This window comes from Apodemus sylvaticus, chromosome 3 (assembly GCF_947179515.1).
Source record: "Apodemus sylvaticus chromosome 3, mApoSyl1.1, whole genome shotgun sequence".
Classification (NCBI taxonomy): domain Eukaryota; kingdom Metazoa; phylum Chordata; class Mammalia; order Rodentia; family Muridae; genus Apodemus; species Apodemus sylvaticus.
This window is the reverse complement of record NC_067474.1, coordinates 112637727-112650808: the sequence shown is the minus strand read 5'-3', so window position 1 is coordinate 112650808 and position 13082 is coordinate 112637727. Positions and strand designations below refer to the sequence as shown.

The following is a 13082-nucleotide window of genomic DNA, read 5'->3' as shown; positions in this document are numbered from 1 at the left end:
TATTTAAAAGCATACTAAGCCACCTTTGTCCTGGATGCTTCACTGGTTCTAGGACCCTGTGCAGGCTCTTGTGGTGTTAGTCATGTCACTGGCAGTGGTACCCAGTCTTGGCCCATGCATTCAAGTTCTGACTTCATCTTTTCTTATCAAGTTGCTGCCACCACCTCCATTTGGTGCCTTTTTTTTTTTTTTTTTGCTTTATGGAGCTGGTGGTCAGTTCCTGCTTTGGCTTCCACTTGGGAAACCCAGGTATCTCCACAGCTGTGGCTCAGGGCCAGTCGTTAGCAGCACTCCTCGAAACCTATTCAAATCCATGCAGACATCCTCAAAAGGTTAAAGACAAGTAAATAAAAAGCAGGGGTCAAGAACCTTCCAGGAATGCTTCGACTGCCTTTTGGGAGTAGGACATTTCCCATCTTCCTCTTGGATTTGTTCATTATAAACAGATGCTTACTTTATACCCATGTAGTCTAGATATTCCTCTAGACACTAGAGATAAAATACCAAACACAGTGGCTAAAAATAGTAGGAAGGAGTGCTTTCGCCTGATACCAGCAAGTGCATAGACATACAATGGTCTGGGGACTTTTCTGTCCTACACAGAGATGTGCAAAATGACATTTTATTTCATTTGTGGGAATGGAAACTTTTTCTGCAGATGTATGACCAAGGAACTCTCACAATGTATCTCTTTTCTTCCAGCTGAAGAACTGCATTTTTCCTCTCACAGTGAAGCTTGAGGGTTAGAAGGGGTGAGATATCACCTGCTGCTTATCCCGGCTCTGGCAGACCAAACCGAGAGGGCCAGCAACAGCCCTGCACGGGAGGACCTGCCTTGGGCAGGGACTGCTGGGCCACCTGACCAGGAGAGGATGCACAGCTTTCCCAGGGTTTCATTCATCAAACCCTGACTGTGCAGCTCCTCCGTGCCAGGGATAAGACTCAAGTATGGGATAGTGTGGTGAATCAGACATGGCTCCCCGTGAAGGCAGAGATGGGGAGGCCTGAAAGAAAACAGAGGGGTCGTGAAGAAACCATGCAGGGGCTGCGGATGGGGGAACATTGGTATGCATGGAGCTTGAGAAATACTTCTCTGAGCAGAGGACTCCTGAACTGTGCCTAGTCTGTAAGTGCTCGTGGGACAGCAATAGGAACTGGTGATGGCTAGTGGAGGCTGGTATTCCATCAATACACAACTCAGACATTATTATGGTTTTAAAAATATTAAAACCCTCTGTGCTTTTTGGCAAACTGCTGTTGTCTCAAGCTTCATCAGTTTCTTTCCCTTAACCTTGCCATTTTTTTCTTTTGCCTCATGACTCTCTCATGTCTTACAACCTAAAAGAGTAATGTCTGCTCCCTGGAGTTGCTACTGAACCTTGAATGACAGGGCAGCATAGTCCCCTACTGTGAGCTCATGGTGTACAGGTCACCACACACACTGAGTAGCATTTCAGGAGCAGATGCCTGGCAGCCCTGGCATAAGTCAGGTGTGGTGCCCAGAGAAGTATTTCTGAGATGCTGAAACCAATGGAGAGGCCCTGAAGAAATAGAGTATGGGGGCCAGGAAAGATTCTGTGCGCCTGGACTTCATCTTACAAGCAAAGAGACCTCAGAAGCCCTCTATATGGGTGTGTCATAGGAGTTATGTTGCAGAAAAAAGCATGTGAGGGAAGAAAATGGACATGGGAAGGTAACAGGAAAGGAGGGAAGACAATGTTACTGCCACAGTCTGAACTCTAGGCTGCATGCAATTTAGGTAAGAAATTCAAATCCTTCACGTGGGTGGTCCTATGTTCTTAGCTTTGAGGTTATATTCTCATTAAAACCAGATTTCAGGGAAGCAACCTTATGGGACCATGCTAATTTAGAACTCAAGGACACATCTTGGACTGCCTAGTGAATGGCCTTCCTTTTTCTTGAAGTTTGGTGAAAAAAATAATCTCTTAAACTTTTCTGTTTTACGTAAGCTATAGAGAATATGCGTCCTTTATTTGACATTTTATATATATTGCACACAGAAAAACTAATTTCAATACACATACCCCAGAAAAACCTAGTGTCTCTAAATGTATTTTTATTGTTTCTTTTAGTGGAAAGTAGAAATGAGCTAACCCATAGGTTCCCTTTCTTGCCTTGGTCGGGGATCCTGATCTAAAAGGAGAGCCCTATTTTCCATATGCAATCGGGTGTCTTCCTCCACACTTAGTAATACTTGTCTTTCAAAACTGTTAGCCACTTGTAACTTAGAGGACTGTGAGTTGGGTGAAATCCCCTGGTATACTCCAACCACCCAGAGACCAGACTTGAATCTTCTGGCAAGACTGTAAAACCTACAGGGATGCGATTATGCTCCCCCCCCCCCCAAGAATTGTACTGCCTCGATTTTCCATAATTCTTATATAACTACATTATTGAGACTTATGTATCTGGGATGACCAACAGGAATAATTTGAATTTCTTCCCTAATTTGCATCCTACACAACTGACTACATGTTTTACAATGTTTGTGAAATCCAAATATAGAACTGAGGCATGTGCTGAGAAGCAAGTTCCTAGCTGTGTTCAGGGTGCATGGGTGCAAGCCAACACTGCTCCGGGAGTTGCATATCAACTTCCCAGATTATTTCTGCCTCTTCTGTCATCCCAAGCATCCTTCCCTTGCCTTACACGTGTAGCCAGATGCCATCATTCACATGGCCTAGGATTCCGCCCCTCAACACTGATGCTTTTAGAGAAATTGACCGGAAGAACTTTGTGGTCTTGGGAATGAGAAGTACAGTGACATCATTAGAAACTTCTGTCTCATCCTAGTTGACAACCCAAGAATTCTCCCCTTTTTTATTAGGATCATGTTTTGATCTTTAGTGCCTGCTCCAGTGTCAGCTTGTTTTTAAGTGCTCAAAAACTGCTGTGTGCATGGGACAATGGACCATCCAAGCATCTATACTCAATGAGAGCCAGGCCCAGAGCCAATTCCACTGTGTTAATATTTGCTCTGAGTTCTAAAGATCTGATTTTCTTGGGATACTCTAATAGAATTCGGGTATGAATTGCACCAGGTGGAACAGTATATGTTCCCACTTAGTTGGCACCTGAGTTCATACATGAGGACGTTCAGGATGGACACAGGCTCAGCATCTGTATGATGGAAGTGTGGATAGAGGGAGAACAGGATCTACAAGGGAGGGAAGTAGAGGCATTGCTAGGACCAGTAGGCCAGGGGCTCCTGAGACAGTTTATGACTCTATGAACTGTGCATGGATGCCTCTCTTTACAAAGTCCTTATCTTTATTTTTACCCATTTTTTTCTATGATTTTAGAGATGCTCAGCCTGGAGAAACAGAAAGCATATAGAAAACACAGATATCTTGCTCATTTCATTTACTTATTTCTTGGAACTGGTCCTTAATTCTGTCTCTTTCTCCTGACCATCTAACACAGGATTCTATTGCTTGCTTCCTACTATGTGAGACCTCCAGGCCTTGCTTGGTATCTACAAGGCAAGGCCATTCCCCTTACAGAGAGCTCACATAAGCCAATCTGAACATTTCCACTTGTCAGTGTGCAAAGCTCCTCTGATTTTTCTTTGTACATACAGTGCCATTACTGTGCCAACTACTTGGTGCTTATTATCTGCTTCTGAGTTGGGAAAGTTAAGACATTGTCCGTCAAGGGACATAGAGCCAGACTGGGGTGGGGGATAAGATAGGCTTATACTGTATGGTGACCAGTGAGATGCCTTGGCAGGTAACATGCTTGCTGGGTAAACTTGATAACCCAAGTCCCCCCTAGGAACCCTGTGTAGAAATGAAAGAAAAGAACAGTTTCCTAAAAGTTGTCCTTTGAACTCCATAGACAGCTTTGCAAATGAACACTTGCATTATTCTCTTTTTCCTCTTCCTCTTCCTCCTCCTCCCCTCTCTCTCTCTCTCTCTCTCTCTCTCTCTCTCTCTCTCACACACACACACACACACACACACACACACACACACGCGCGCGCGCGCACACATGCATGCATGCATGGGCATGTATGCACACACACACAAACACACACACACCTAAATAAAAACATCCTAGGAAGAGGACAACAAGAGAAAAATAAACATTATTTTGAGTTATTAACTACTGATATTTGTAATTAACTCCTTATCAGAACTGTTTATTTGTACAATAGGAGAATGGCATTAGTCTCGTATCTGGCAATAATCAGCTCTTCACCCACAGCCTAAGATCAGACACCAGAGGTGGAGCATATGGAAGGACAGGCAGTAAGAGACACTGTTAGAAACACATGGGATAGTAGTTCACATATAAAAAACAAGCCACCCATGAACTTTTAAATTAAGCACTGCCTACAAGTATTTACAAAGCTTTTATTGTTGACTGAGTATACTGTCTCTTCTGTCAGTAAACATTCAAAATCCTCCAAGTGTATTAACATCCAAATGTATTCAAAATCCCCCTTTTCGGTTATAAATGCATTTGGGATTTGAGACCCTTGATTTTTTGTGGAGGCAATACTATAATGGGGTTGGGGGGACATTTAAACAATGTTGAAGATAAAGGTATAATATACAGTGTTCAAATGACTGCTTGATTCATCTTCAAGTTGTTGTTTAAGACACTGTTTAAGCTGATGTTCATAATGGTGAGGTAGATTCTCCACCAAGGAAAATGTCCGCACGCTGGGCACTATTTTCAATCACTATTGTTTGTACTTGCTTTAACAGAAATAACGTGTGATAAATGTTTTTCTACAAAGTACACAAACATGACTGACAGACCTCTTCTGCCACTTTCTTTGTTGTCACAGTCCAGTGCTAAAGCCAATATGTAAAGGGAAGCCGGCTCGGAGGGATGCATAATCCCCTACCTCTGGTGCAGGTTATCTGAGAAAGCAGGGTCTTACAAAGTACTCTCCAGATGTTGGCTCTGATAGCTAACTAAGGGGATCAGGGAGCTTGATGCTCACAGCAGGCTGTGTGCTCCAGTTCCAAAGTTAGCTTTTAAAGGCCTCCTGGACCACTTGGATCCAAAGGACGACCTCATCCCACTATCTAACTTGAATTTTTTTTTAAAATAACCTCATGCGTGGAAATCAAATCAGTTGTATCTTTGGGAAACTTCTACAGATTGGATTTGAGAACTTATAGGGCCTAGCTGGCTAAGAAGGTTGTGGGTAGGGATCTTACTCTGGTGTCATCAGTGCCTACCTCATGCCAATCAACCCAGAGCACTCACTCCTTCTTCCTCAGTGACATCCACCCATCTTTCCCCAAGAATACACTACATTCATTACTCCTCTTCTCCATGCCTCTGCTCATGTTCTCCCTCTCCCAGATCACCATGCCTTTCCTGCCTCCTCTTAAAGTTTACTAGCATTCAGAGTGAAGCAACTTACCCTTTTGGACAAGGCCTATTCAAATTATGCTTATTTCGTGGGATACAATTGAAGTAATTGTTTGTCTTACAGATGTGTGTGTGTGTGTGTGTGTGTGTGTGTGATTTGTCTCATATATGTCTGGCTCCCTCATGAGGCAGTTTATTGAGGAGGTCTTTCATACCCTCTCCTGTTATAGGCACATTGCTAAATGTCCAGCAGGCCCAGAGTTAAGCATCAAGGTATGTCTCTCTGCGCTTTAGAGGTTACCAACCCAATTACCTGGTAGAGGATGTGCTGGGTAGAGACCTCCTCATTGCTCCTGGACTCATGCTGTAGTAGGAAGAACTTTCCAAATCAGAGAGAGAAAAATTGGGGCCGGTTCCTGCAGCTATCGGTGCTAGAGAGAGGAAAAGGAAAAAACAAAACAAGTCATAAATTAAGTTCTTATAAATTCAAGGTGATCAAGAACCGATGTTAGTGCAGCATGAGACACATTTTCTGTTGTATTTATCTGCAAAGAGTATCCAGAATAGTCGCTAATAAACTGTGACTTCAAAGGAAAGGGAATAGAGACAATAAAAATGCTCTCTACCAGAAAGATATACTCTTTCTACTGTGTCTTTTATCTTTTTATTTTACTCTTTTTTTAAACAGTAGATTGTCACCAAGCTAACAGCATTCCTAGATGGTTTAAATGAAAATACCTTTCATACTTTAGTGTTATTTTTTTTTTTAAAGTGACTGCTCCACAAACTTTCCCCAGGTTTTCTTACTTTGATCCCAACAGCTTATCCTCAACTGAATTTTGGAATTCTATTCTGAATTTTCATGAGAGTTCCATGAATTCATGCATCTAGGCCCCCATTTTGGGCAAAGTGAAATGCACACAGCATCCTGCATTCTCTTTACTTTATGGTACATAATCTCCCTGCACACATCTGGACCTTGAGGTCTGTGCTTTGTTGTTGTTGTCGTGGTGGTGATGGTGGTGGTGTGTGCATGTGTGTGTTTGTGTGTGTGTGTGTGCTCGCACATGTGTGTGTTTGCAAAGAAAGATTCACTGTATACACCTTCATTGCACACTCTCAGCGACACTAAGAACTCTGGCTTCATGGAACCCCATGGCCCCTAAGGCCAAAGTATTTGCTTCTCACCCTTAGAGAAGATTCTGCCAACTTCTGATTCAGTTTCACTAACCTACTACCTTCATAGTGGATTCTTTCTGAGATTTACTTATCTGTATTTTTATGCCTTCCAGTCTCTGGATGGCTTGTTTACAGTAGCTTAATAATTATTTTTAAATGAGTTTGTAAAAATCTGCTTGTCTTCTTTCAAAAGTATAAATTCTATGGTGAGACTATCAGTTAAGGTAGTCTTTTTGAACTATTATGTAAAAGCAGGACAGTAGTTGTGTGCACTAATATGTACTGTATATATTAAGCCCATTAACATAGATATATTCAATACACTAAAATCTATGAGGAGAAAAGATAATGAGGAACACCATGAGTTTAGACTTTACTCACAAAATGATTTGGAAGTGCTGCTATTACCAAGAAGAAGGGATGTGGATCAGAGTCACAGCTTTTACCCATAGACACATTACAGGGAAACAGGCAGACTTAAGATACAGACAGCAGAGAAGCCTTCAGATATTGGCCTGAGAAGAAGAGGCTCAAGGCACTAAAGGGGCCTGAGAAAATGAACCTGCAGAGGATGCTGAAAGGACAGGCAACTGGGAAGAAAGGAGGAATTCTGGGTAATAACCTAAAGATAAGAACAACAGAAACCGTTGACTGGGTTTCTGACAGCTCTGAGACCTAGGACACAGAGTGAAAGAGACACTGCTAACATTGAGTCATGATGGGTGGCTAAGGTTGGGCCATGAAGGATCTGGTATTTTTCTATAAGAAGTGCAGATCTGAATCTGGAACATCACATTTGTGAGCCATGTGAGCCTACTTACATCCCTGGGAGTAGAAACCACTGCAGTTAGACTGCCAGTCTCTAAGCAGCACCCGTGCCAGCAGGAGGCAAGCAATAAGCACTGGTCTTAAGTGCAGGTAGTTGTACTGAGACAAAGAGGGCCTGCAGCCTATGGAAACACTACCTCTGATTTTGCATTTACACTCTAGAAAAATCTTTCCCTCGTGAGAACAAGCTTGGGAGAGAAGAGGTGGCTGAAGACTTGCACTAGTGATATCATCTAACCATGAAGATGAAGTAAGGATGGCTGGGAGAAGCCAGGTGTTAGTAATAGGCTGCCAGTTCACTGTGGCAGGCAGGAGTGCTTCCCAGGATTGTGGCTTGGGAGACAGGATGAGTTGTATCGTTCTGTGAGTAACTTCAGAGGCAGAAGACATGAAAGAATACAACAATTTCTAAGACTATACAATGAGTTGAATAATAGCAATGACTACATCTCAAGCATCACTGTCATGTAAAAACAATCTTTCCTCAGATATGGAGAACTGAAAATCAAACACAAGTCTCAATGATAGGGGCTTTAAATAGGGGGTCTTTGGCTCATCTTGACAACAATATAAACAGATTCCTGCTCAATAATGCTGCTAGTCATTCTAGCATTTGCTTTTGTATTCAATTTATTTGCATAATTTCACAATATTTTATGTATGAACTGGGCCATTATGCAAGATGTCCCTTGTCACTCATCATTACCATAGCTACCTGACACATAATAACATGATAGGTGCTCTTAAGGCCTTGTGCCTACCGTTAGGTGTCCTTGTTAATTAGAGAGAATGGAAAGGCCTATCTGTGTCAAATGTGTGAATTTAGATTTTCTTCACAAATTTCAGAGTGGAGTTGAGGCCTCGGCTTGCTGGGAAATCTTGCTTACCCCTGAGCATAGTGAGGAAGGTGAGATCCCTCTGAGGCTGGCTGCTAAAGAGAGTAAGGGCAAGTGGGCGGGCCTGGGCTGGGCTGAGGGCAGGAGCGCTGAGGCATCTCCACAGTCATGGACATTGGCACTTCCACTAAACACTTCACATCCTGTGTGATCTACCCTCAGAAAAGGTCCTTTCCTTTTGTTATCTTTGTTAAATATCACGGGAGCTAGAATATATGAAGGAAGGAACTTGTATATGTAAATATAGTGCTCTACCTCTATACAGATTTTAAAAGTTAACTCAGTCCACACACGCGTTCCTTAACCTGCCCTGGGTTGACCTCCAATGATCATGTGGTTTGCAGTAATGTGGAATGCAGCAAAGGCACCAGATGGCCTGGTTCAGAGCATTCAATGGACCTATGGTGAGTGGCTTCAGAGGTTGGCAAACATGTGCATCTCAAATTTTAAAACATCCTTGAATTAGAAACGAGAATGAGCTTCTCAACCTGGGTTTAATAATCCTAAAAATGTAGAGACCCAAACTGTGTCTTCCTCATGAGCTCTTTGCACACACATGTGCCCGTCACTGTCAGTGCATGCAGCCCATGACACATGTAGGGTCACATTATTAGGATGGAATACTGTGTCCGGGAGGAGAAGGCCTCACATTTAAGTGCAGGTTTCCTGTCACAATGTCCCTAGTACAGGCACAGCGTTTTCAGAGCCTCCCATCTAGAGAACAAATAGAGCCTTTGGTAAGCAATGAAGACAGAATACCAGAAAGAAACAGCGGGTACCATGTGCCTAGGAAGTAGTATAGCCATGCATCATAATGACCATGACAAACATACAGAACTGGCTCCCAGGACTACCATCGTCATCAGCACACACCATTATGCATGTTTTCATGGGCCAGTCGCCATGCAATGATAAACCCACCATTCCGTTTGAAACTCACAGTGGTGCTAGGAAGGACTGGGGCACAAAGACGATGGAAAAACTTTCCTAGGTCATGAAGACAGAATCAGACCACCTGACCTTAAAATCATCCAGATCCAAGAACCACTTCTGTATTCCTAAACAGCTCCCTACCCTTTGTATAGACAGTTGGAGATCAATAAATATGCTTTGAATTAAGGAAATGGTTATCAGCCCCATTTACCTCCCTTAATTTGGAATAAAAATGAAAGTGTCTTCCATGAATATGTATAAGCATAGAGGAAACGGGCCCTGTTTCTGCCTTACTGCAGTTACTGTAGCCTAAGTATCTTGTTCACCAAGGAGTTTTTATCAAAAGGTTAACTTTGGAAATTGTGCCTTCAGATGTTATTTCTAAGTCATGCATCTTCCCTTCCCCCTCTTTCCTGTCATGAGTAGAATGTACTCTGTGTCATTTCTTAATAAATGGTTTGCTATTAAGGCATCATTATAGTAATGTGGGCTATTGGAAGAAAGGGGTTACTTCAGTAGCCAACCCTCTTGATGACCCGCTCTTCTGTACACATTAGCAGTTGGATGGGGCTGTGGTTATTGAACTTCTGCCATCCACCAGAGACGATCTGCTCTGGGTTGCATTGCTGGAAAGAGAGGACTATGGGAAAAAAATTCTAGCCAAATTTTCAGACTCCTCTGCCTGGGAGATGATGGTGCTGAGTTTATAGCTTGTTCAATAGAGTTGGCAGGGGACATTATCAAAATGCATACCCATGTGTCCAGCCTACTGCTCGAAGGCACACAGAGGCTGCATTTCATGGGACACAATGCACATTTACAGAGTCCTTTAGTATCTTAGCCATTGCTTCATACGCTTAGTGGACAGGATGTAAAAACTTCTGCCATTGAGGGTTTTACATTCTAGGGATCAGTTGCCCCTCCCATCAGATTTGAATGTCCCCTTCCCCCTTCCCAACATATACAAAGGAAATAAAGAGAACATGGTCATAAATCCCTTCCAAAGGCCATCAGCACTCAATTTGTAGCTCATAAAATAACTATGAAAAATTAAGACATCTTTCTCTTTCAATTGTACGACCTACCAAAAATGCTCCCAGAGCACTTGGAGCTCACACCTTATGCTGGGGGTTGGGGACTCCAACAATAGCAATAGCACACAGTTCCATGCCAGAACAATTTCATGTTGGTTTGTATTCCATTGGCAAAGGTCCTATAAGAAAGTCCGTGTCACTGCCACAAAAGGAGCGAACATGGGAAAATACTTGTTCTTCTTTCCATCAAAGGCTCAGTTGTAAGACACACAATGCTATGAAAACTGGTGAATCTGGAATCATCGTTAAAGGAAATTAACTTGGAAAGTAATTTATGGCAAGAAAATCCAACTCCTTTGTTATCTCCCTTTTACTGTAATATGTTTCCTGAACACTGCCTAAAAGAGAGGGCTTTTAGAAAGGAAAAAAAAGTATAGTAAAATTAACTCATTTTATCAATTTGTGTTCTCTGCCAGAGTTTCCTGACTGTGGCTATGAAGGGCTGTAAAACTGATGAATTTGCATGGAAAAAGAAACCAGTGTAAGTAATTTGTGTAAGAGGTAACACGGACATAGACTGCTATAATTCAGACGCCCTGCAGATAGCAGACTGCTGCAGTGTGCACAGTTATGGGCAAGAAAAATGACCACGCTGCAGTCAGTCTGACTTGAATGGAAATCAATCATAAAGGCACTTTCTCTGCTGCTTTACACCACAGTCTTCAGCAACTCCTTTGCCAAGCAGGTTTCTGGTCTGTAAACCCTGTGCTGAGCTCCTCTTTCTATCCCTGTTTTTAAAGGAGTGGCCAAATGCAGGCTGGAAGTAGGATTTTTCAAACAGGAACATAAAAGGAAGGCACTGAACTAAAACATGGGTTTCCCTCGATGTGAAATGAGCTTGCCTGCTATTAAAAGATTTAAGCAATGCTTTTTCTGAAATGTAGCGCTAGGTGCCAAAAGCCAACAGAATGCTTTTAACCCCACAAAAGGCAATTGCTAGTACGCACGCACACACGCACGCACGCACAGATCACCTCCCTCTCACAACCATGACTTATGAATATAAGTTAAGGAACGTGTGTGCTTGAGTGTGTTAGTGTGACAGCGGTGGTGGTAGGTGTGCTTGAGGAAAAAAGGAATACAAGCATAGAAACTTTTATTTATGAAAGATGTTTCAATTTTTATTAAAATAGACTGAATCCACTGATACTGTGTTATATTCCACTCTGAATCATGAAGAAGGTTTACCTTTAACAGATAACCACTATAAGTTTAATTTCTAAGCTAGTCTTCTCAATCACTTTTTTGTATATAGAAAGTCTTGAAGCTTGAGAAACCCAGACATAATCTCTATGGAGGAGGGCCATCTCCCACTTACAGATTACATGTGTAACAAATGTTTACTGAATTGAAGTACAATCATATGAACATGCTAATAAAAACAGCAAAGGACTGCTTTTTGCTGATTTTTATTATATACCAGATAGTGCACATAAAATATGGAATTTTATCCTATGGTATACATCAACATTATTTTCATTGACAAATGAGAAAATGAAGGGTGATGTTTAGCAAAATGTTCAGGAGTAGCACAGGGGTTTGATGTTAGGAGTCTCTGGATATCAGCTAAAGAAATAGGGGAGCCACATTCCTGCTCTTGTCTTTGCTGTCTTGTAATTATGGGGGAGATGTGTCTCATGAGATAAGTTATCACCCTAAGTACCAAGGCTGCTCTGTCCCCTATATTCTTCCCCCAGTCTTCGGCATAAGGAGTTGTCGCTACTGCTCTTTTGGAGGCAGGGCCTCCCGCTTGGTCCAGGAGAGTGGCCACGGAACAGCAAGTGATGCTGACTGATCTCTTGCATTAGTGGCTTCTGCCTTTGGGACTAGAATTGATTTTCTGCATTTTAGAGCATCATCTTGTCTTGGCTTTTGGTTGAAGTCAGATGTGGTACCCGTTTAGTATAAGATACAGCCTCAGCCATGGGATTCAGTATTCTTGACAAAGGATGGGTTTGATGGCATAAAAGGTCTTTTTACCACAATGATCTATAAACTATGGAAGGCCCTCTACATATAAGCTCCTTCCCCAAGAGTACACTGGTACTACCTGACCCTTAGCTGTACCAAAAGAGACCCTTAATAACAGATAAATTAGTTCTCTACACAACAACAACCATTTTCAGCAAGAACTGCTTAATTTTTCCTCCTGCACTTATTGAGAAATCCTAGGTGTTAATTATGTACTCTATTAGTCACATACTGGGTGGCCCAGCCTCTGCTGTGTGGTGTGGCTTTGCTGAGTGCTCAGTCAGTCATCCCAGACATGCCTACAGGGCACCACCAACAGCCTTTCCAATCCACGAGGGTAGGCTACAATCACAAATTCCAGACCAAATCCCAATAGCTTTGCCTCCTTATTGTGGGGCAGAAAGGAGTTCCATCAGGCATATAGAAATCACAAGAAGACCTTTTAGTTCCCCAATATTACTCACTGGATATTAATATCTATTCTTAAACTTGAGGCTTATGAACAAATATTTAGTAAAAAGTACATTATCAGTAGCCATCTCTTAAATTTTTGCTCATAAATAGAAGCATATTTTTTTAAAACTGTAGAATTATATATTATTTAAAATGCTGAAATGGTTAACCCCTTCATGGCTGACCATTTAATGGAACATGTCAGTATTAGAACAGGAGTATGTCCTATTATTCATTAAATTCCCATTAGCTACCCAAAATGTTGGCAGAAATATAGGATTTGGCTAAAATCACAAGGAAAAAGAATTTTCTAGATAGCTGAGTAAGAACAGTACTCGTACGTTTTATTCTGTCCCAGCTCTTACCTGAAGGGACC

At 42.1% G+C, this 13082-nt stretch overlaps 1 protein-coding gene across 5 annotated transcripts in view; it reads right to left on the bottom strand.

Annotated features, from left to right (window-relative positions):
* The window catches only part of Nfia (nuclear factor I A), a 347599-nt gene that overhangs the window by 97752 nt on the left and 236765 nt on the right, over nt 1-13082 (bottom strand). For all 5 annotated transcript variants that reach the window (XM_052176800.1, XM_052176801.1, XM_052176803.1 and 2 more), the window contains one exon: nt 5666-5783. In XM_052176800.1, the coding sequence (XP_052032760.1) occupies nt 5666-5783 (118 nt within the window). The remainder of the gene's footprint in view (nt 1-5665; nt 5784-13082) is intronic.